The following is a 25,398-nucleotide window of genomic DNA, read 5'->3' as shown; positions in this document are numbered from 1 at the left end:
CGTGAATAGGCAGCGGAAGGAGCATGCGGCAAACCAGTCCCACCCACCTCTTCCCTTGACGATTGTCTGTCCCACCTGTGACAGGGTCTGTGGCTCTTGTATTGGACTGTTCAGCCACAAAAGAACTCACTTCATGAGTGGAAGCAAGTCTTCCTCGATTCCGAGGGACTGCCTATGGTGATGATGATGGTGGTGGTTTTGTACTTTAATGTTTGTGGAGAGACTGGATAAGCTGGGATTTTTCTCCTTAGAGCAGAGAAGGTTAAGGGGAGATTTATTAGAGGAGTTCAAAATTATGAGCACTTTTGATAGGGCAAATAAGGAATATCGGTAACCAGAGGACGAAGATATAAGGTAGTTGGCGAAAGAACCAGGGGCGAGATGAGGAGAAATTGTTTTACGCAGCGAGTTATTATGATCTGGAATGCACGGCCTAAAAAGGTGGAGGAAGCAGATTTAATAGTAACTTTCAAAAGGAAATTAGATAAATGCTTGAAGGGGAAAAATGTGCTATAAGGAAAGGGTAGGGATGTGGGTCTAATTGGCTAGCTCTGTCAAGGAGCCAGCACACACACGATGGGTGGAATGATCATTTCCTGTGTGAATGAATGTGACGTCTAGACTTCATTACACTTGTAACATTTCATTATATATATTTTCAGATGGTAAAATTGCAAGAGGTATTTAAGACATTTTACCTTGGAAAACACAGTGGCAGAAAACTACAGTGGCAACCGACATTAGGACACTCTGTTTTGAAAGCAGAATTCAAAGAGGTACATCTTTAATTATCAGGATTTTTAAAAATGTATTTTGTTGTGGTGTACATCCGATGAAAATAATGATGGCAGTGAGGCACCTGAATAGGGGAATGTAAATTATCCGTCACAGATTGAAATAAAAAATGGTTTGGCAGCACGATACAATTAACATGTTTAAAAATAAGCTTGTTCCAGCTAATGGTCAACATTAAAAGAATTAAGTATTCCCTTTGTTTTTATAGTTTGTGGTTTTGTCACAACAGGAGGAGGCCTTTTAGCCCCTCGAGACTGTTTCGCCATTCAGTTAGATCACGGCTGATCAGTGTCTTAACTCCATCTATCAGCCTTGGTTCCGTAACCCATAATACCCTTACGTAACATCTCAGTTTTGACATTTTCAGTTGACCCCCAATCTCACCAGCAAAAAGCTGAGGGAGAAAGTTTCAGATTTCCACTACCGTATGTGAAGTGCATCCAGCATCACCGCTGAACGGCCGAGCTCGAATTTTAAAGCTGTGCTCCTCTTGCTGGACTCCCTCCTCCTCTCCCCAACCCTCCCCCGGAGGGAATAGTTTCTATCCACCCTATCAACTCCTTTCTTCATGTTAAACAGCTCAATTAGATCACTCGCAATCATCTTTATTCAAGGGAATACAAGCCTAGTCTATGCAACCCTTTAAACCCCGGTATCATTCTGGTGAATCTGCACTGCACCCCCTCCAAGGTCAATGTATCCTTCCAGAGGGGCAGTGCCCAGAACTGAACGCAATGCACCAGATGGGGTCTAACCAGAGCTTTATATAACTAACATAACTTCCATCCCAACACACCATTACCTGATTTTAATGATTTTTTTTTTGTATCTCTCTGATCTATCTTTCTTGGGTCCAATGTAGATGACCTCATATTTCTGCATATTCAACTCCTTCTGCCACAGTTTTGGCCACTCATTGAATCTATCAATGTTCCTTTGCAACTTTCTGCTGCCGTCTCCGCTACTTACTTAAGCAAACTTGGATATATGGCTCTCTATTCCATAATCTTAAGTTATTTATAAATATAGTGAAAAGCTGAGGCCCCAGTACAGATCCCTGGGAGAGGGGAGAGCCGTGGTGACGCAGCACCCTGGTGAATTCATCGCAACGGTCACTCCGCGCCACCTCCAACTTCCACCCCTCTCGTGTTGTCACCACCCTCATTAAGAGCGACTTCCAGATCCAAGTACAAAAAAAACAACAGAGCGGAATGTCGCTCAAGAGGCGACCTGAACCAGAGCTGCGGTAAAAACCATTCAAACGGGGTGCGTGCGCCCCATTTCAGGGGAGGGGCAATTTCTACCCCAAGACGTCTTACTGTAATTATATAGGGCCTTGGTGAGAGCACATCTGGAGTATTGTGTACAGTTTGAGTCTCCTTACCTAAGGAAGAATATACTTGCTATACAGGGAGTGCAATGAAACATAAAAAATAGGTGCAGGAGTAGGCCATTCGACCCTTCTAGCCTGCACCGCCATTCAGTGAGTTCATGGCTGAACATGCAACTTCAGTACCCCCTTCCTGCTTTCTCGCCATACCCCTTGATCCCCCTAGTAGTAAGGACTTCATCTAACTCCCTTTTGAATATATTTAGTGAATTGGCCTCAACAACTTTCTGTGGTAGAGAATTCCACAGGTTCACCACTCTCTGGGTGAAGAAGTTTCTCCTCATCTCGGTCCGAAATGGCTTACCCCTTATCCTTAGACTGTGACCCCTGGTTCTGGACTTCCCCAACAATGGGAGCATTCTTCCTGTATCTAACCTGTCTAAACCTGTCAGAATTTTAAATGTTTCTATGAGATCCCCTCTCATTCTTCTGAACTCCAGTGAATACAAGCCCAGTTGATCCAGTCTTTCTTGATAGGTCAGTCCCACCATCCCGGGAATCAGTCTGGTGAACCTTCGCTGCACTCCCTCAATAGCAAGAATGTCCTTCCTCAAGTTAGGAGACCAAAACTGTACACAATACTCTAGGTGTGGCCTCACTAAGGCCCTGTACAACTATAGCAACACCTCCCTGCCCCTGTACTCAAATACCCTCGCTATGAAGGCCAACATGCCATTTGCTTTCTTAACCGCCTGCTGTACCTGCATGCCAACCTTCAATGACTGATATACCATGACACCCAGGTCTCGTTGCACCTCCCCTTTTCCTAATCTGTCACCATTCAGATAATAGTCTGTCTCTCTGTTTTTACCACCAAAGTGGATAACCTCACATTTATCCACATTATACTTCATCTGCCATGCATTTGCCCACTCACCTAACTATCCAAGTCACTCTGCAGCCTCATAGCATCCTCCTCGCAGCTCACACTGCCTCCCAACTTAGTGTAATCCGCAAATTTGGAGATACTACATTTAATCCCCTCATCTAAATCATTAATGTACAGTGTAAACAGCTGGGGCCCCAGCACAGAACCTTGCGGTACCCCACTAGTCACTGCCAGCCATTCTGAAAAGTACCCATTTACTCCTACTCTTTGCTTCCGATCTGACAACCAGTTCTCAATCCACGTCAGTACACTACCCCCAATACCATGTGCTTTAACTTTGCACATTAATCTCTTGTGTGGGACCTTGTCGAAAGCCTTCTGAAAGTCCAAATATACCACATCAACTGGTTCTCCCTTGTCCACTCTACTGGAAACATCCCCAAAAAATTCCAGAAGATTTGTCAAGGATGATTTCCCTTTCACAAATCCATGCTGACTTGGACCTATCATGTCACCTCTTTCCAAATGCGCTGCTATGACATCCTTAATAATTGATTCCATCATTTTACCCACTACTGAGGTCAGGCTGACCGGTCTATAATTCCCTGTTTTCTCTCTCCCTCCTTTTTTAAAAAGTGGGGTTACATTGGCTACCCTCCACTCGATAGGAACTGATCCAGAGTTAATGGAATGTTGGAAAATGACTGTCAATGCATCCGCTATTTCCAAGGCCACCTCCTTAAGTACTCTGGGATGCAGTCCATCAGGCCCTGGGGATTTATCGGCCTTCAATCCCATCAATTTCCCCAACACAATTTCCCGACCAATAAGGATTTCCCTCAGTTCCTCCTCCTTACTAGACCCTCTGCCCCCTTTTTATATCCGGAAGGTTGTTTGTGTCCTCCTTCGTGAATACTGAACCAAAGTACTTGTTCAATTGATCTGCCATTTCTTTGTTCCCCGTTATGACTTCCCCTGATTCTAACTGCAGGGGACCTACGTTTGTCTTTACTAACCTTTTTGTCTTTACATATCGATAGAAACTTTTGCAATCCGTCTTAATGTTCCCTGCAAGCTTCTTCTCGTACTCCATTTTCCCTGCCCTAATCAAACCCTTTGTCCTCCTCTGCTGAGTTCTAAATTTCTCCCAGTCCCCGGGTTCGCTGCTATTTCTGGTCAATTTGTATGCCACTTCCTTGGCTTTAATGCTATCCCTGATTTCCCTTGATAGCCACGATTGGGCCACCTTCCCTTTTTTATTTTTACGCCAGACAGGAATGTACAATTGTTGTAGTTCATCCATGCGGTCTCTAAATGTCTGCCATTGCCCATCCACAGTCAACCCCTTAAGTATCATTCGCCAATCTATCCTAGCCAATTCACGCCTCATACCTTCAAAGTTACCCTTCTTTAAGTTCTGGACCATGGTCTCTGAATTAACTGTTTCATTCTCCACCCTAATGCAGAATTCCACCATATTATGGTCACTCTTTCCCCAAGGGGCCTCGCACAATGATATTGCTAATTAATCCCCTCTCATTACACAACACCCAGTCTAAAATGGCCTCCCCCCTAGTTGGGATGAAGGTTCACTAGACTGATTCCTGGGATGGGGGGGATTGTCCTATGAGGAGAGATTGAGTAGATTAGGCCTATATTCTCTAGCGTTTAGAAGAATTAGAGGTGATCTCATTAAAACATACAAGATGCTTACAGGGCTTGACAGGGTAGATGCAGGGAGAATGTTTCCTCTGGCTGGGGAGTCTAGAACCAGGGGTCACAGTCTCAAAATAAGGGCTTGGTCATTTAGGGCTGAGATGAGGAGAGACTTCTTCACTCAGAGGATGGTGAATCTTTGGAATTCTCTATCTCAGAGGGCTGTGGAGGCTCAGTCTTTTATATTCAAGACAGAGATCGATAAATTTTTGAATATTAGAGGATTCAAGGGATATGGGGACAGTGCAGGAAAATGGAGTTGATGTATATCATCAGCCTTGATCTCATTGAATGTCGGAGCAGGCTCGATGGCCCGAATGGCCTACTCCTGCTCCTAATTCTTAAATCTTATTCCCAATATTCCTACTCTCTGTCTTCTACCTCCGAACTAATTCCCTATCCATAAGAACATAAGTAATAAGATCATGGCTGATCTGATCTTGGTCTCGGCTCCACTTCCCTGCCTGCTTCCTATAACCCTTTGCTCCCTTATCGCTCAAAAATCTGTCTATCCTCCACCTTAAATATATTCAATGACCCAGCCTCCACAGCTCTCTGGGGCAGAGAATTCCACAGATTTACGACCCTCTGAGAGAAGAAATTCCTCCTCAACCCAGTTCTAAATGAGCGACCCCTTATTCTGAGACTATGCCCCTAGTTCAAGACTCTACCTCCTTTTTCCCCTCTCTATCTTTTCTAAATATGTTATACCCTGCAATGTTTAATTTCCAATCCTGATTTTTCTGTAGCCATGTCTCAGTAATCCCTACTATGTCTGGTTCCTCGCAACGCATGATTGTCTCCAGCTCTTCTGTTTTATTACTGTATGCATTGCTGTACAGACAGTTTAACTCATTTTATTTTTAACCATCTTTTTACACTCCTGTTCTATAACTCCAATTATTCCCTGGCCATCAATATTCTCCCATACCTTACTCTTTGCTATGTACTCCTTTCCTGTTTTATTTATATTTAGGCTGGTTTCATTTCTTGTAGATCCCTCCCTCCATCTTGCTAGTTTAAAGCCTTTGCCACCTCCCTATTTACCCTTTTCACAGGGGCATGGATTCCATCCTGGTTCAGGTGGAGCCTGTCCCATCGGTACATCCCTTCCTATCCCAGTACAGGTTGAGCGTTCGAAATCCGGAGATTCAAAATTCGGAATGTTCTGAAATCCGGACATCGCGCTGATCCGTGGAGGGGTTGTCCGGAATCCCGAAAATGTTCCGAAATCCAGCCGCTTTTTTTTTGTAACTGATTACTGCTGCGAGTTGGGCCTAGGGAGGGGGGGGGGAAACGTTTTTTAAATAAATAAATGTAAATCCAAAAAAAAAATTTACAAAACAATCACAAAACCCTTGCCTACTAAATCGCTGAAAAAGAATTTAAAAATAAAAACTTTAACATCTTTTTTGCAGGTCTTCAACACAGGTTTTTCCTGGCATGCCACCCCCGGACCCTCCGCTCTCCCTCCGGCACCCCTCCTCCGCCGCTGCCCCCCTCCTCCGCCGTCCCCTCCACAGACCCTCCGCCCCTCCCCCACCCCCCCCGGCTGCCCCTCCCCAATGCCACCCCTCCCCTCTGCGCCTCCCCCCTCCCCTCTGGCGCCCCAGACCCCCTCTCTGACTCCGCTGCCCCCCTCTTCCACACCACCGCAGCCCCGGACCCTCCACCACAGCACACTTACCTTGGCCCAGGCGTTTCTGGATTCGGGACATTGGAGAGACGTTACGAAATCCAGAAATACCCAAAATCTGGAACGGCCTCGGTCCTGAGGTTTCCGGATTTCGAACGCGCCACGTGTTAATTCTCTGACTGCTTCTATGCCAATTTGCACATGGTAATGACGATAATCCAGAGATTATTACCCTCGAGATCCTGCTTTTTAATTTAGCTCCTAACTTCTGATACTCCTTCAGCAGGACCTCCTCCCTGTTTCTATCTATATCGTTTGTTCCGTCGTGGACAACAACAGCTAGATTTTCCCCCTCCCGTTCCAAAGTCCTCTCCAGCTGCCTCAAGATATCTTTTACCCTGGCAACACATCTATCCCCCTAGTTATAGAGTCCCCTATTACTACCACATTTTTATTCTGTTCTCCACCCTTCCCCCCCCCCCCCGTACAGCCTCCTGAGCCACGGTGCCTCGGTCTGCATTGTGCTGTCCTCCCCTTATCCTGCGGGACCTCCTACTGAACCTCTCCTACGTCCCTGCTTCCCATCTCCCTAGCAGTTACACTCTTCCCTTCCTGAACCTGTGCTTTCTTCTGGGGTGGGGCTGTATTCTGGATACATTCCTTCCCCCCACCCGCCCCCCCCCTCCCTTACGCTTTGCAGTGTCTCGTGTCTCTAATTCGCACTCCAGTTCAGTGACTCAGCTGGAGTGACTGAAAGCAGAAACAATTCCTGCAGATGTGGGAATCGAGGACAGTCTCGCTGTCCACAAACTCCCACATACTACAGTCCCGATGCATAGCCTGTCCTGCCATCCCTAGAGTCTTTTCATTTATATGTTTATTTAAATTAAAGTTTTTAATCAAGTGATTATGTATAGCTATATTAATTGTTTATCTAGTTGTTATCAATTTAATAAAGTATTAGTTATTGTTCCCCAGCTCATAGTTTAAAATACTTCACTAGGTTAGAGACAAAATAAAACCAATCTAATACTCAGCAATCAATCACCTAGCTGCTCTCCTGTAACGTCGCTCCTTGATTTCTGTTCCTCTCTCCGTTCCAGTTCCCGGTTAGGTCTGCTCCTCCTCTGCTGCTCACTTGTTGAATGATTCAAAATTTTAGGCAAAAGTATTGAGCAGTTTCTATTCATATAGTAAATATTAGGTACATTTATTCATATATACTACATATGTATGGTATAATATCAAATAATGCGCAATCTATTGATATAATCAATGATGGTGTTTGACTGTTACGTTGTATTCTGTTTGAACAATAGTGCCGTGGTCTTTTCCTGTACTTTAGTTACTTGATCCTGTTTTCCTCGGTAGTATAAAAATGGTAGCCTGACATTGTTTTGCTCTCATTCGATCTCGAAGCTGGAGTTAGTGTTTATTCAATGTGCACTCCAGGGTAAAAAGGAACTGCAGGTCTCACTCTTCCAGACCTTGGTGCTGCTCATGTTCAACGAGGGAAATGAATTCACGATGGAGGAAATCAAGGCTGCAACTGGCATAGGTAGGGCAACCATCCAAAACTGGATGGTGACTGTTTGTTTAATCTTTTTTTAACATCTATTTTCAAATGCCTCCATGGCCTCGCCCCTCCCTAGCTCTGTAATCTCCTCCAACCCCACAACCCCCCCCCCCCCGAGATGTCTGCGTTCCTCTAATTCTGCTCTCTTGAGCATCCCTGATTATTATCGCTCAACCATTGGTGGCCTAGGCCCCAAGCTCTGGAACTCCCTACCTAAACCTCTCTGCCTCTCTACCTCTCTTTCCTCCTTCAAGACGCTCCTTAAAACCTCCCTCTTTGACCAAGCTTTTGGTCACTTGACCTAATTTCTACTTATGCGGCTCGGTGTCAAATGTTTATCTCATAATACTCCTGTGAAGCTCCTTGGGACATTTTGCTACGTTAAAGGCACTATATAAAAACAAGTTGTTGTTGTTGTACAGGTGCACTAGAAATTGTTCAATTCTGAGTAAAGCTAGCAATCTAGATTTTCAAATTCGGTTGTATGGAGAGGCAAGAAATCTGGTTCTGCTGCTTGATGTGTACCAACGGATATCAGTGGAGCAATTCCTACGTGTAAGGGGATAGCAGAAGCACCTAGTCTCAACACAATTTAAAGTCAGCAATTAATTAGACGACTCTACCTAATCAGATTTTGTATTTCTATTTTTGCTTTATTTTTGTAAACGCAGCTGGTCCCAAATGATGTGTACATAACCGTGTCCTTCAGATATACAATAAGCTGGCTTGTCTGTTTTATTCTTTTACTTTCGGTGGGGATTGGGCTGGAAAGTAAATTGATGTAGAAGTTTAGCCATGAATGGTGGAGTAAGCTTGTTGGGCCGTATGGCCTAGAATCGTAGAATGGTTACAGTGCGGAAGGCCATTCAGCCCGTCGAGCCCATGCCGACTCTCAACTAGTCCCTCTCCCCCGCTCTTTCCCCATAGCCCTGCAGTTCTTTTTCCTTCAGATACTTATCCAACTCCCTTTTGAAAGATAAGATTGAGTCTGCCTCCACCAACCTTTCAGGCAGCACATTCCAGATCCCAACCACTCGCTGCGTAAAAAGGTTTTTTCTTATGTCACCTTTGATTCTTTTGCCAATCCCCTAAATCTGTGTCCCCTGGTTCTCAACCCTTCCGCCAATGTGAACAGTTTCTCTTGATCTACTCTGTCCAGACACCTCGTGATCTTGAACACCTCTATCAAATCTCCTCTCAATCTTTGCTGCTTCAAGGAAATCAACCCCAGCTTATCCAGTCTATCCACGTAGCTGAAGTCCTTCATTCCTGGAATCATTCTCATCAATCTTTTCTGCACCTTCTCTAAGGCTTTCACATCATTCCTAAAGTGTGGTACCCAGAATTGGACACAGTACTCCAGTTGGGGCCGAACTAATGTTTTATACAGGTTCATCATGATTTCCACACTTTAGGAAGTAATCTATTTTTTAATACTAAATATAAAGCATAAAATGTTTAACTGGGGGAAGGCCAATTTCAGCGGGATGAGAACGGATCTGGCTCGGGTAAACTGGCATCAAAGATTGGCAGGCAAAACTGTAATGGAACAATGGGCTGCCTTTAAAGAGGGAATAGTTCAGGTACAGTTGAGGTACATTCCCACGAGGGAGAAAGGCAGCAAAACTAAAGTCAGGGCTCCCTGGATGATGAAACAAGTGGAGAATATGATGAAGCTGAAAAAGAGCGCGTATGACAGATGTCAGGGTGTAAATATATCTGAGAATCAGGCTTATATATAGAAAGGTTAGAGAAGTGATAAAAAAAAATAAGAGGGGCAAAGAGAGGGTATGAGAATAGAATGACAGCGAACATCAAAGGGAATCCAAAAGTCTTTTATAGGTGTATAAATAGTAAAAGGACAGTAAGAGGAGGGGTGGAGGCAGAGGGTATGGCTGACGTACTAAATGAGTACTTTGCATCTGTCTTCACCAAGGAAGAGGATGCTGCCACAGACATAGTGGATACACTTGATGGGATTAAAAATTGATAAATAAGAGATATTAGAAAGGCTAGCTGTACTTAAAGTAGATAAATCACCAGGAGCAGTGGGATGCATCCTAGGATGCTGAGGAAATTGAGGGCAGAAATCGTGGAGGTACTGGCCATAATATTCCATTCCTCCATAGATGGAGAGGACTGGAGAACTGCAAATGTTACACCATTGTTCAGAAAAGGGTGTAAAGATAAACCCAGCAACTACAGGCCAATCAGTTTAACCTCTGTAGTGGGGAAGCTTTTAGAAACAGTGATCAGGGACAGAATGAATAGTCACTTGGATAGGGTGGATTAATTAAGGAAAGCCAGCACGGATTTGTTAAAGGCAAATCATTTTTAACCGACTTGATAGAGTTTTTTGATGAGGTAACAGAGCGGGTCATTGAGGGTAAAGCGGTTGATGTAGTGTACATGGATTTCCAAAAGGTGTTCGACAAAGTGCCTACTCCTGCTCCTATTATGTTCTTGTGCTCTTTCCTAGTGAATGGAAACCATATGCTATGGTATTGTGGAGCACTCAAAAGGTATTTTTGAGTTGTGCTGCCCAGAAAATTCTCAGAATCTGCTTTCACCAAGGCTGTGCTCAGACCTGCATCAGTCAGCAGCAATTCTCCTCAATGGGGGGGGGGGGGGGGGGGGGGGCAACAGGGTCTCTCATTGAGTTGACTCCACATCAGCGATCCTGGCAATGGAAGATTGCCTTCAGTGGCAAGCTTGATCATCAGGTAGCTAACCGGTCCGTAGTACTCCAGGACACTTGATGATTGAACAGCCAGGCTTTCCCGTTAATGGACTCTGGTAGGATTGATCCATCTCTCAACCCAACCCACCTTCAGCTGCTTCATTGAAGACCTGCCCTCCATTGTAATGTCGGGATAAGAACATAAGAAATAGGAGCAGGAGTAGGCCATTGGTCTCTCGAGCCTGCTCCACCATTCAATAAGATCATGGCCAATCTGATCTTGGCCTCAATTCCACTTCCCTGCCTGCTCCCCATAACCCTTGACTCCCCTAACATTCAAAAATCTGCCTATCTCCACCTTAAATATATTCAATGACCCAGCCTCCACAGCTCTCTGGGGCAGAGAATTCCAAAGATTCACGACTCTCTGGGAGAAGGAATTCCTCCTCGTACCCATTGTAAATGGGAGACCCCTTATTCTGATACTATGGCCCCTAGTTCTAGATTCCCCCACGAAGGGAAACATCCTCTCTGCATCTACCCTGTCAAGCCCCCTCAGTATCTTATATGTTTCAATAAGATCACCTCTCATTCTTCTAAACTCCAATCAGTATTGGCCCAACCTGCTCAATCTTTCTTCATAAGACAACTCCTTCATCTCGGGAATCAACCAGGTGAACCTTCTCTGGACTGCCTCCAATGCAAGTATATCCTTCCTTAAATAAGGGATTGGGCTGTTCACTGAAAATCCCAGTATTCAGCTCCATTTACATTGTTGATAAAGAAGCAGCCCATGCCAGCCTACAGCAGGACTTGGATAACATCCAGGCTTGGGCTGACAAGTTGGTAGGTGACAACTCATGCTACATGAGTGCAAGCGATGACCACTTCAAACAAGGAACTCCAGCTATTTCCCTTTGCCACCATCACCAAGTCCCCTACCATAACATCTTTGTGGTCTTGGAAGTTTAACTGGATCAGCCATATTAATGCCATGGCAGAGTCTGGGTACTCTTGACACATGGCTCACTTCCTGATCCTCAAATCCTGAGTTTGAGTACGAGTGTGATAGAATACTCACCACTCATCTGGATGGCACTCAATAATCTCAACACCATCCAGGACTGAGTAATTAGCTTGATCTATGCCACTGCCATTGAACTGGAATACCCACCCTCAGCACAACAGGTGGTTACAGTCATCATCATAGGCAATCCCTCGGAATCGAGGAATACTTGCTTCCACTGTTAGAATGAGTCCTTAGGTGGCTGTATAGTCCAATACGAAAGCCACAGTCCCTGCTACAGGTGGGACCGATAGTCGTTGAGGGTAAGAGAGGGTGGGACAGGTTTGCCACGCGTTCCTTCCGCTGCCTGCGCTTGTTTTCTGCATGCACTCGGCGATGAGACTCAAGGTGCTCAGCGCCCTCCCGGATGTACTCCCTCCATTTAGGGTGGTCTTTGGCCAAGGACTCCCAGGTATTGGTGGGGATGCTGCACTTTCAGGGAGACTTTGAGGGTGTCCTTGTAATGTTTCCTCTGTCCACCCTTGGCTCGCTTGCCGTGAAGGAGTTCTGAGTAGTTACAGTATGAGAGATCCATCAGAGGAACTGCAGCAGCTCCCTACAACAGCATCTCCCTCCCTTGCAACTACCATCACCGAGAAGGACAAGAGCAGTAATGTCATAGGAGCACCATCACCCCCCAAGTTCTCCTCCAAGTCCCAACTTCACCTTGATTTGGACATATATCGTCGTTCCTTCACTGTTGCTGGAATGCCATCACTGTTGTGGGAGCATGATTGCCACAAGGACCGAAGCAGTTCCAGGAGAACAACCTTGGGGCAAGTAGGGAAAGACAATAAACACAGAAATACGTGAATCACTCACATCCCAAGAACAAATCATGAACAAAAGATATCACTAGGTGTCTCCTGGTCACCATCAGATAACTCTGAAGTCAATGTCCTAGTTGGCCAAGCAACAGGAAGCCTACTGATGCTTAACATGATTTAGCTGGTTGAGCTCCAGCAGGCCATTGGTGCATATGTAAGGCTCCTTCAGCTTGAGGCTCCTAACTTGCATCTGAGCATTAAGGATTTGAGTTGAATATGCCCTCGATTTCAAACAAACAGAAATACTACCTGTGTTCAGTAATTTGGTTTGGGGACACTTAAACTTGGAATTGGTTTCCATGCATGTCGGTCTCCAGCTAACCCAAAACAATCTTCCAGCTTGCTGTAGGCAAATTGGCTGCCGCGTTTCCCACATTACAACAGTGATTACACTTCAAAAGTACTTCATTGGCTGTAAAGTGCTTTGAGACGTCCGGTGATGGTGAAAGATGCTATATTAATGCTAGTTCTTTCCTTCCTTTGCTGTCCTTCCTTCCGTCCTTTCCTTTTAGAAACATAGAAATTTACATTGCAGAAGGAAGCCATTTTGGCCCATCGTGTCTGCGCCGGCTATCAAGAGCCACACAGCCCTTGGTCAGCAGCCCTGAAGGTTATATATTAACCTACGAACAATGACGGAAAGGCAAAGAGCACCCAGCCCAACCAGTCCGCCTCACACAACTGCGACACTTAGACTAAAACATTCTACACTCCACCCCAACCGGAGCCATGTGATCTCCTGGGAGAGGCAAAAACCAGATAAAAATCCAGGCCAATTTAGGGAGAAAAAACCTGGGAAAATTCCTCTCCGACCACCCAGGCGATCGACACTAGTCCAGGAGATCACCCTGGCCGTATTTTATTCCCTGCAGTACTTACCATTATATCTGCTCTGTCCAACAAAAGGTCACCCAGTCTAATCCCAATTACCAGCTCTAGGTCCGTAACCCTGCAGGTTACTGCACTTTAAGTGCCCATCCAACCATCTCTTAAAAGATGCATCCACCACTCTTCCAGGCAACGAGTTCCAGATCTCCACAACCCTCTGTGTAAAGAAGCCCTCCCCCTCAAATCCCCTCTAAACCTTCCACCAACCACCTTAAAACTATGCCCCCTCGTAATAGACCCCTCCACCAATGGAAATAGGCCCTTACTCTCCACTATGTCCAGGCCCCTCAATATTTTGTACACCTCAATGAGGTCCCCTCGCAATCTACTCTGTTCCAATGAGAACAAACCCAGCCTATCCAATCTGTCCTCATAACTAAGATTCTCCATTCCAGGCAGCATCCTAGTAAATCTCCTCTGCACCCTCTCTAGTGCAATCACGTCTTCCTATAATACGGCGACCAGAGCTGCACGCAATACTCCAGCTGTGGCCTAGCCAAAGTATTATACAATTTAAGCATAACCTCCCTGCTCTTATATTCTACGCCTCGGCCAATAAAGGCAAGCATTCCCTTGCCTTCTTAACCACCTTTCCACCTGGCCTGCTACTTTCAGGGATCTGTGGACAAGCACTCCAAGGTCCCTTTGTTCATCTACGCTATTAAGTGGCCTACCGCTTAATGTATATACCCGTTCCTTATTAGCCCTCTCAAAGTGCATCACCTCACACTTCTCTGAATTAAATTCCATTTGCCACTGCTCTGCCCAACTGACCAGTAGATTGATATCCTCCTGCAGCCCATGACTTTTCTCTTCATTATTTACCACACGGACAATTTTAGTGTTGCCTGCAAACTTCTTAATCATACTCCCTATATTCAAATCTATATCGTTGATATATTCCACAAAAAACAAGGGACCCAGTACTGAGCCCTGCGGAACCTCACTGGAAACATCCTTCCAGTCATAAAAACATCCATCAATCATTACCCTTTGCTTCCTACCTCCAAGCCAATTTTGGATCCAACTTGACACTGCCCTGTATCCCAGGGGCATCAACCTTCATGACCAGTCTACCATGTGGGACCTTATCAAAAGCTTTGCTTATATCCATATATACTACATTGTGCACACTACCCTCATCGACCCTCTTGGTTACCTCCTCAAACAATTCAATCAGGTTCGTCAGATACAAATTTATCCTGTCTTTCAGGATTTTTTCCAATAATTTTCCCACCACTAAGGTTAGGCTGACAAGCCTGTAATTACTCAGCCTGTCCCTTTCTCCCTTCTTGAATAAGGGTACTACATTAGCAGTCCTCCAATCCTCTGGCACCATGCCCAGATCCAAAGAGGACTGGAAAATGATGGTCAAGGCCTCTGCTATTTCCTCGCATACCTCGCTCAAAAGCCTGGGTTGCATTTCATCCGGGCCTGGGGACTTATCTACTTTCAAAGCTGCTATACCCCTTAATACTTCCTCTCTCATTATATTTATTTCATCCAGACTATCACGCTCCCCCTCGATAGCAGTATCTGCATTGCCCCTTTCCTTTGTGAAAACAGATGCAAAGTATTCGTTAAGAACCCTTCCAACATTTTCCGCCTCCACACAAAGATTACCCTCATGATCTCTAATAGGCCCTACCCTTTCTTTAGTTATCCTCTTACTCTTAATATATTTATAGAACATCTTAGGGTTTTCCTTAATTTTACTGGCCTTTTTTCCTTTGTTGTTGTAGAACAATAGATATTCTAAACAGATATTGCATGATAAGTTTCCAATGGGTCCTGTTATATGTACTGTGTATTATTGAAATAATTTAAGGAATGTGTGCAGTACAATGATTTCTTGCTTTTGTTTACTAAGTCTCTCTGTTTTGTATCTTGACCTCTCCTTTAGAGGATGGTGAATTAAGAAGGACATTGCAGTCTTTAGCCTGTGGCAAAGCTCGTGTGTTGAACAAAGTTCCAAAGGGAAAAGATGTCGAAGATGGAGACAAGATAATCTTTAATGATGACTTCAAGCACAAACTGTTCAGAATAAAGATTAACCAAATCCAGATGAAAGAAACTGTATGTAAACCCTCTAATAATGTGACATTTTACAAAAAAAATCAATCAATTCCATGTATAATGAGAATGTATTGTTACCTGTCGCCTTCCACCTATTGACTTAAAATGCAGAAGTTCTGGGGGGTTCCATGAATATTTTCTTGTCCCTTTTCAGGTTGAGGAGCAAACGAGCACTACCGAGCGAGTATTCCAGGACAGACAGTACCAAATCGACGCTGCTATCGTTCGAATCATGAAAATGAGGAAGACACTCAGCCATAACCTCCTTGTTTCAGAACTCTATAACCAGTTAAAATTTCCAGTGAAGGTAATTAAAGCTTTTTTAAAATACTAGATACAATTTTGTGGGAAAGGGACTTGGAAGGTTGGCAGAGAATTTGCGATGTGTCTGTTTTGGCCCCCAAAGTTCCACGGGCACTGGTCGCACTCCACCTCTCCCTGGAATCTGGAACTCTCTTTCCCCCCCCCAAAAAAAAACCTGAGCCAAAGTGAATTGAAAATTCCAAAACTGAGATTGATAGGTTTTTGTTGGGTTTTCAGGGATATGGAGCAAAGATGGGTAAATGGAGATAAGATACAGATCAGCATTAATCTAATTCAATGGCAGAACAGGCTCGAGGTACTGAATGGCCTAATACTGTTCCTATGTTCTTCACCTTGTGTGCACCTAGATGGTGTTGGTTGATTGTAATGAGCATCACAGACCTCGCCTGCCCTCACCCAACACTCTCACATGAACGCTATCTGGCATGAATCACTGGGTAATGGCTCGAGGGGAGAATCATGGCTTTATTTTCTCTCCCAAAGCTCCAGGGTCCAATATTTTTTATATTCGTTCCTGGGATGTGGGCTTCACTGGCAAGGCAAGCATTGATGCCAAGGGCAGTCACTCTCGCCTCACCTCGAGAATTCAGCTCTTTTGTCCATGTTTGGACCAAGACTCTGATGATGTCTGGGGCCGAGTGGTCCTGGCGGAACCTTAACTGAGCGTCGGTGAGCAGGTTATTGGTGAGTAAGTGCCGCTTGATAGCACTGTTGATGACACCTTCCATCACTTTGATGATGATTGAGTGTAGACTGATGGGGCGATATGATGGCAGATTGGATCTGTCCTGCTTTTTGTGGACAGGACATACCTGGGCAGTTTTCCACATTGTCGCATAGATGCGAGTGTTGTAGCTGCACTGGAACAGCTTGGCTAGAGGCTAGTTCTGGAGCACAAGTCTCAGCACGACAGCCGGGATGTTATCGGGGCCCATAACCTTTGCTGTATCCAGTGCGTTAATCCACTTCTTGATATCACGTGGAGTGAATCGAATTGGTTGAAGACTGGCTTCTGTGATGGTGGGGACCTCAGAAGGAGGCCAATATGGATCATCCGCTCAGCACTTCTGGCTGAAGATGGTTGCAAACGCTTCAGCCTTGTCTTTTGCACTTGAGGGCTGGGTTCTGCTATCATTGAGAATGGGGATATTCATGGAGCCTCCTCCTCCCGTTAGTTATTTAATTGTCCACCACCATTCACAACTGGAAGTGGCAGGACTGCAGAGCTTTGATCTGATCCGTTGATTGTGGGATCGCTTAGCTCTGTTTATAGCATGCTGCTTCCACTGCTTAGCATGCATGTAGTCCTGTGTTGCAGCTTCCCCAGGTTGGTAACTCACTTTTAGGTATGCCTGGTGCTGCTCCTGGCATCCTCTTCTGCACTCCTCATTGAACCAGGGTTGGTCCCCAGGCTTGATGGTAATGGTAGAGTGAGGGATATGCCGGACCATGAGGTTACAGATTATGGTGGAGTACAATTCTGCTGCTGCTGATGGCCTACAGCACCTTAGGGATGCCCAGTTTTGAGCTGCTAGATCTGTTCTGAATCTCCTATTTAACACGGTGATAGTGCCACACAACAAGATGGAGGCTGTCCTCAGTGTGAAGATGGGATTTTGTCTCCACAATGACTGTGTGGTGATCACTGCTTACCAGTGCTGTCATGGACAGATTCATCTGCGACAGGTAGATTGGTGAGGACGAGGTCAAGTAGGTTTTTCTCTCGTGTTGGTTACTCTGAAGATGCGAGGAGCTTCGGGAGAAATTATTTCAAATAATTCAGAATATTCAATTCTGTGTATCGGTAAGGATGATGGTGCCTCTGGGGAGTGCAGCCAGAGCCAATTCCAAGGCACCACGGTTGGCTCAGCTGCACAGGGAGGGAGGGACGAAGAACAAGAGCCCTAGTGATAGGGGATTCTATAGTTAGGGGAACAGACAGGCATTTCTATGGCCGTAGACGTGACTCCCGAATGGTTTTGTGCCTCCCTGGTGCCAGGGTCAAGGATGTCACAGAGCGGACGCAGGGCATCTTGGGAGGGGGCGGGGGGTAAACAGCTAGAGGTCATGGTCCATATCGGGACCAACAACATAAGTAAAATGAGGGATGAGGTCCTACAGGAAGAATTTAGGGAGCTAGGAAGAAAATTAAAGGGAAGGACCTCAAGGGTAGTAATCTCTGGGTTACTACCGGTGCCACGTACTAATGAGTAATAGAATAGAAGGACAAAGAGGATGAACACGTGGCTGGAAAATTGGTGTAGGAGGGAGGGCATTAAATTCTTGAGGCATTGGGACCGCTTCTGGGGGAGATGGGACCTGTACAAATCGGACGGGTTGCACCTCAACAGCGCCAGGACCAATATCCTCGCGGGGAGTTTTGCTAGTGCTGTTGAGGAGAGTTTAAATGAGCTTAGCAGGGGGATAGGAACCTGAGAACGAATTCTAAAGGGAAGGAAGTAAAGCAGAAGTTGGATAGCAAGAATCTAGAAAGCGAATCTGTAAGACAGTGGAAACAGGGCTTAGTATGTAGTAAGTAAGGAGGCCTTCCTGTGCTGAATGGTAAATGCAAGGAGTATAGCCAATAAGGTGGATGAGCTAAGAGCACAGGTAGACACTTGGGAGTATGACATTATAGCCATTGCAGAAACATGGCTGAAAGAGGGGCAAGTTTGGCAGATCAATATTCCTGGCTACAGGATTTTTAGACAAGATAGAGAGGAGGGCAAAAAAGGGGGAGGGGGTCGAGGGGGAGGGGGTCGCGGTACTGATTAAAGAAACTATTACAGCGGTGAGGAGAGATGATATGTTAGAGGGATCATCAAATGAGGCCATATGGGTCGAATTGAAAAATAAAAAAGGAGCGATCACACTGCTGGATGTGTATTATAGACCCCCAATCAGTGGGAGGGAGATAGAGGAGCAAATATGTAGGCAAATTGTTGTGAAGTCTAAAAATCATAGGGTAGTAATAGTAGGGGATTTTAACTATCCAAATATTGATTGGGATAAATTTAGTGTGAAGGGTATAGAGGGTGCAGAATTTTTGAATTGCATTCAAGAGAACTTTTTTAGTCAGTATGTAGCAATACCAACACGAGAGGGAACGGTCTTGGATTTAGTTTTGGGGAATGAAGCTGGGCAGGTTGAAGGGGTATTAGTGGGGGAGCATTTGGATGACGGTGACCATAATTCAGATTCAAGTTGGTTATGGATAAGGACAAGAATAGGCCTGGAATAAAAGTTCCAAATTGGGGAAAAGCTAATTTTGCTAAGTTAAGAAGTGATTTGGCCATAGTGGACTGGAAACAGCTACTTGTGGGTAAATCGGGGTCGGAACAGTGGGAGGCATTCAAGGAGGAGACCCGAAAGGTTCAGGCCAAATATGTGCTCTTAAAGAAAAAGACTGGGAAAAATAATTCTAAAGCCCCCTGGATGTCTAGGGACTTACAGGGGAGGATTAAGAAAAAAAAGGATGCTTATGTCACATATCAACGGCTAAATACTTTAGAATTTTTAGAGGAATATAGAAAGTTAAGAGGCAAAATTAAAAAGGATATATTAGGAATGCTAAGAGAGAGCACGAGAAATTCTTGGCCAGTAAAATTAAGGAAAACCCCAAGATGTTCTATAAATATATTAAGAGTAAGAGGGAAACTAAGGAAAGGGTAGGGCCTATTAGGTATATTAGGCATATTAGGGCCTATGAGGGTAATCTTTGTGTGGAGGTGGAAGATGTTGGTGACGGATGGTGGAAGATACTTGGCATCTGTTTTTACAAAGGAAAGAGGTAATGCAGATACTGCCATAGAGAAGTAGTGTGATATTCCGGATGAAATAAATATAGTGAGGGCAGTATTAAGGGGTTTAGCAACTTTGAAAGTAGATAAGCCCCCCAGGCCCGGATGAAATGCATCCCAGGCTGTTGAGCGAAGTAAAAGAGGAAATAGCAGAGGCCTTGACCATCATTTTCTATTCCTCTTTGGATCTGGGCATGGTGCCGGAGGATTGGAGGACTGCTAATGTAGTACCCTTGTTTAAGAAGGGAAAAAGGGATAGGCCTAACGTCAGTGGTGGGAAAATTATTGGAAAAAATCCTGAAAGACAGGATAAATCTGCATTTGGATAGGCAAGGATTAATTAGGGACAGTCAGCACGGATTTGTTAAGGAAAGATCGTGTTTGACTAAACTGAATTTTTTGAGGAGGTAACCAAGAGGGTCGATGAGGGTAATGCGTAAGATGTAGTACATATGGACTTTAGCAAAGCTTCATGACTGCATGGTAGACTGGTCATGAAGGTTAAAGCCCATGGGATCCAGGGCAAAGTGGCAAGTTGGATCCAAAATTGGCTTGGAGGTAGGAAGCAAAGGGTAATGGTTGATGGATGTTTTTGTGACTGCAAGGATTTTTCCAGTGGCATTCCGCAGGGCTCATTATTGGGTCCCTTGCTTTTTGTGGTATATATCAACGATATGGATTTGAATATAGGGAGTATGATTAAGAAGTTTGCAGACGACACTAAAATTGGCTGAGTGGTTGATAATGAAGAGGAAAGTTATGGGCTACAGGAGGATATCAATCTACTGGTCAGGTGGGCAGAGCAGTAGCAAATGGAATTTAATTCAGAGAAGTGTGAGTTGATGCACTTTGAGAGGGCTAATAGGGAAAGGGTATTCCCATTAAGCGGTAGGCCACTTAATAGTGTAGATGAACAAAGGGACCTTGGTGTGCTTGTCCACAGATCCTTGAAAGTAGCGGGTCAGGTGGACATGGTGGTTAAGAAAGCATACGGAATGCTTGCCTTTATTGGCCAAGGCATAGAATATAAGAGCAGGGAGGTTATGCTTAAATTGTATAATACTTTGGTTAGGCCACAGCTGGAGTACTGCGTGCAGTTCTGGTCGCCGTAATATAGAAAGGACGTGATTGCATTAGAGAGGGTGCAGAGGAAATTTACTAGGATGCTGCCTGGAATGAAGAATCTTAGTTATGGGAACAGATTAGATAAGCTGGGTTTGTTCTCATTGGAACAGAGGAGGTTGAGAGGAGACCTCATCGAGGTGAACAAAATATTGAGGGGCCTGGACATAGTGGATAGTAAGAGTCTATTTCCATTGGTGGAGGGGGATATTATGAAGGGACATAGTTTTAAGCTGGTTGGAGGAAGATTTAGAGTGGATTTGAGGGAGGGCTTCTTTACACAGAGGGTTGTGGGGATCTGGAACTCGCTGCCTGGAAGAATGGTGGATGCAGAAACCCTCACCACTTTTAAGAGATGGTTGGATGGGCACTTAAAATTCCATAACCTGCAGGGTTACGGACCTAGAGCTGGTAATTGGGATTAGACTGAATGACCTTTTGTTGGTCGGCGCAGATATAATGGTAAGTACTGCAGGGAATGGAATACGGCCAGGGTGATCTCCTGGACTAGTTTTGATCGCCTGGATGGGTCGGAGAGGAATTTTCCCAGATTTTTTCTCCCTAAATTGGCCTGGGTTTTTAATCTGGTTTTAGCCTCTCCCAGGAGATCACATGGCTCCAGTTGGGGTAAATTGTAGATGTTTTTAGTATAAGGAGTGTTGCAGTGGTATGGGGCGGACTGGTTGGGCTGGGTGCTCTTTGCCTTTCTGTCATTGTTCATGGGTTTGTATGTAACCTTCAGGACTGTTGACCGAGGGCCGTGCGGCTCTTTGTCAGCCGGCGCAGACACGATGGGCCGAAATGGTTGTAAATGCGTTATAAATTTCTATGTTTCTATTCCGAAGGGAATAAATGAATTGAACAATGATAATATATTCCAGATTGACACAAACTTTAGATCCAGGGGATACTCAACTTTACTCAGTTTCTAGGTTCACGAAAGGACATGGCCGATAGAGTCTATGGCAAAGCTGCACAGAAAGGCTTTCACTGTTGATATATGGACAAGCTGGGTGGTCAAAACCTACTTCCTCGTCAGAGCAAGTCCCTCGTGGCTCCCCATAATTCAGAGTAAGAGCACACTGCCTGGTGTGCAGAGGGGCCGAAGGCTGACGTGTGGGAAATGGAAGTGGTATACCGTTGCAGTAAGGGGTTCTTTTCTAGGGCTGTTTATAAGATGTGTTGTTTTGACGGAACAGATCGAGCTGTGCCACTTGATGCAGACATCAGGTGCCAAGATCAGAGATCCCTTTTCTCGCACAGCTCAAAACCAAACTTGAAAATCAAAAATAAAAGATTCGGTACGCTTAGAAAAGCTGTTGTTTGAGTCTTTCTTGTTCCGAATGTGATGTTGGCCAGACATTTGCTGTTCTTCGGTTGGATAAGAGGAAGTTTTGGGACTGATTTACTCAGACTCTCTCAGTGCTGCTGCTGCCTTTTGGGGAAACCTTGTTAATAAGTGGGCTCTTGGAGGTGTGTGTTATTAAAAATGAAGTGTAATCTTTGCTTGTTTTTCATCCTTGTCCCTGCTTTACCCAATATTCAGCCTGGAGACCTGAAGAAAAGAATTGAGTCTCTTATTGACCGGGATTATATGGAGAGAGACAAAGACAATGCGAACCAGTACCACTATGTGGCATAAAATACAGGCCAGGACTGTGTCAATGCTGGATCTCAACTCTACAATGTCAGTAAAAATGTCAAGAGCACTGATTCTGTCTGCACCCTTTTCAGACTCTGATTGTTACACACAATCCAGCTGTAGACACGTCTGGGAAGCAAAGGAGGTGTCCCTTTCCAGAGAGATGCTCTTGGGCGTCCCTTTCACACAGCTTCTGGCATAAGCCTTTGCTTTCCTGAGGATTACTTCTCTAAAGAGTGTGAAAGGGGTGCAGGTATACACACTTGAAGAAGCACTCCAGCTACTTCTGTCGCAAGTGGCTGAGGACGGATTGTGTTTCCTGTCAGTTTATCTGGTTTCACGGTGAAGCCCATGCTGTCAACTCCTGTACTTTGCTTTTGGTTCGGAGTTTATAAAATCTGTCTGTATTTGATACTCCCCTCACTATATAACTAATCACATCCTGAGATCTTTCAAGAGCCTCCTGTTAATATATTTTTAAAAATATATAATAAAATGCCCTGAGTACACTATTCGCCGACTTTTGTAGCTGTACAGCTTCGGTGAAGTGAAACATTCTTTTTGCTACGTCAAATTGCCAATCGTTAAATTGAACAACCAAGGCAACTAATGAAGTAATGAACTTTGAGCAATGGTGGGAGCTATTATACTTCTGCTCACCCAACGCACATCGCAGGGCAACATTTAGGTGGAATTTTGTGCGTGTATCTTTTCATGTAAATCGAAAAATGTTACTTCAATATAGAGGCAACTTGCCAGAAAACCTTTGAAGTGCCAAAGACTAGAATTTCAAACATTTATCCCATTAAAAATCCTCTCCTATAAAATAGTATTAGTTGCTATTACAGTAATAATGGCCCTATACTCTAAAGTCAGTCCTGCTCTTGATAGTTGCTTTAGGTAGACTAACTGAAGCTCCTTCACCCTCTGCCATTTGTCTGCAGGATACTTGGCGTTACATTTGCTTTTTCAGAGATGACACTACCTGTTCATTGATGATCCGTTTCAGTGATGAACTCGTACGGCAATTTCAGACGATCTTGAAATGTACATATAAGAACAACAAAATGCTTTGTACAATATAAGTGCTCCTTTGTATTCCTTCACTGTAAATCATTCAGAATGCTAACTAGTTTGATGGTAGAGATGGTCAGCTGAAACTTTGTGAGTTTTGTGATAACTTGTTACATATTGTAAATATGTTACCTTTCAGTTCAAAAAAAGTCCTAAAAAATATGAGGGTCTTTGTCTTGCGATAACTGAATATAAAATGATTTTCTGCCATGGGTTGAGTGTTTTTATTGGTATAACATTTATACAACTTCGCTAATAAATTTTCACAACTTGTAACGTTAACTATTTATAATGACAAATTAAAGCAACAGTCACCTGTAACTTCTGTATCTTTAATCATCACAACAACTTATCTTGAAGTCGCTGCAGTTCTTTTGCCGTTTTTATATTTGTAGGTGGTGGTCAGTGACTGGGCCAGTTGTGCTTGAGGTAGTGACCTGCTGCCCAGGGTGTGAAGATGGTATCTGTGGCAAGGGTGGGAGACAGCTGGAGGGCCAGAGACACAGAATTGGGTCCAGACAGAGGGGACAGAGGGTCTGGGTAGAGAGCTGCAGGTCAACAGTCACAGAAGTTTACAGCACAGAGGAAGGCCATTTCGGCCCATTGTGTCAATGCCTGCCTAATCACACTTTCCAGCTCTAGGTCCGTAACCCTACAGGTTACGGCACTTCAGGTGCACATCCAAGCACCTTTTAAATGTGGTGAGGGTTTCTGCATCCACCACTCTTCCAGGCAGTGAGTTCTAGATCCCCACAACCCTCTGCGTGAAGAAGCCTCCCCTCAAATCCCCTCTAAACCTTCCACCAACCACCTTAAAACTATGCCCCCTCGTAATTGGGCTCTTGCAATGCACAATATTTTATACACCTCAATGAGGTCTCCTCTCAACCTCCTCTGTTCCAATGAGAACAAACCCAGCCTATCCAATCTGTCCTCATAGCTAAGATTCTCCATTCCAGGCAGCATCCTAGTAAATCTCCTCTTCATCCTCTAGTGCACTCTCATCTTTCCTATAATACGACGACCAGAACTGCATGCAGTACCCCAGCTACGGCCTAACCAAAGTATTATACAATTTAAGCAGAACCTCCCTGCTGTTTTATTCTATGCCTCAACCAATAAAGGCAAGCATTCCGAATGCCTTCTTAACCACCTTATCCACCTGGCTGTCTACTTTCAGGGAATCTGTGGACCAATGGTGGAGCTTTGGAGGCGTGGCCTATTCAGTTGGAGCTCTGTTGCTGTGAGAGAAGGAGCTACCTGCTTTGCTCCTGCCTGGAAGGCCTAGAGTGAACCCTGAGACCAGCCCAGGAAGAGGAGGAAGGGGCTGGCTTACTACAATTCAACGTCCAGAGGAAGAGGAGAGCAGAAAATGTTATCAACTTTATTACTGCTACAGAGAGTTGGAGAGAGGGGGAAAAGAACAAACTGAGAAAACACCATCCAGTGTGGAAGGAGGGAGAGCCATTTCTACAATCTTCGACAGGTGGGTGTGTTTTGGTGCATTCCCCGAAAGACTTTGTTGTATCGGTGGGGGGAGGAAAGAAGATATCTCAAGGGCCGGAAAATTGCGGGGGGTGTGTGTGTGTGGGGGTCTTGCTTACAGCTAGGCCCCACACACCACTGAAGCACCCCTCCCCCATTGCCTAGCCTGGGATAGCTGGAGCTACCTGGCTGAAGAATCATTAATTACCCTATTTTACATCGTTGGGAGTGTGTGCCTGGGTGGCTCCAGCTACCCCAGGTGAAGACATCTCCCCCCACCCGAAGACCATCTACAAAGACTGTTTTTTGCCATCTGGGGAGTGCACCCCAAGAAACACCCACCCATCGCTGTGAGGGGAGACCTGCCCTCGCAGCTTCCCTCTTTCCCACCCCCCAACACTCTTTTTCTCTCTCTGTCTCTCCCCTCTCTCTCTCAGAGCCCTTTCCTCCTAATTTGGAAATAAGACAACTG

The 25,398-nt window shown here is 44.9% G+C and overlaps 1 protein-coding gene across 2 annotated transcripts in view; it reads left to right on the top strand.

Annotated features, from left to right (window-relative positions):
* The window catches only part of LOC139276317 (cullin-4A-like), a 107,223-nt gene extending 83,574 nt beyond the window's left edge, over window positions 1-23,649 (top strand). For both annotated transcript variants that reach the window (XM_070894122.1, XM_070894124.1), the window contains 5 exons: window positions 663-776; window positions 7,819-7,924; window positions 15,307-15,479; window positions 15,634-15,786; window positions 22,272-23,649. In XM_070894122.1, the coding sequence (XP_070750223.1) occupies window positions 663-776; window positions 7,819-7,924; window positions 15,307-15,479; window positions 15,634-15,786; window positions 22,272-22,367 (642 nt within the window). In that variant the 3' untranslated portion in view covers window positions 22,368-23,649. The remainder of the gene's footprint in view (window positions 1-662; window positions 777-7,818; window positions 7,925-15,306; window positions 15,480-15,633; window positions 15,787-22,271) is intronic.
* Window positions 23,650-25,398: the final 1,749 nt, after the last annotated feature.

The sequence above is a fragment of the Pristiophorus japonicus genome, chromosome 11 (assembly GCF_044704955.1).
Source record: "Pristiophorus japonicus isolate sPriJap1 chromosome 11, sPriJap1.hap1, whole genome shotgun sequence".
In the NCBI taxonomy this organism is placed as follows: Eukaryota; Metazoa; Chordata; class Chondrichthyes; family Pristiophoridae; genus Pristiophorus; species Pristiophorus japonicus.
This window is presented reverse-complemented; position numbering and strand designations above follow the sequence as displayed.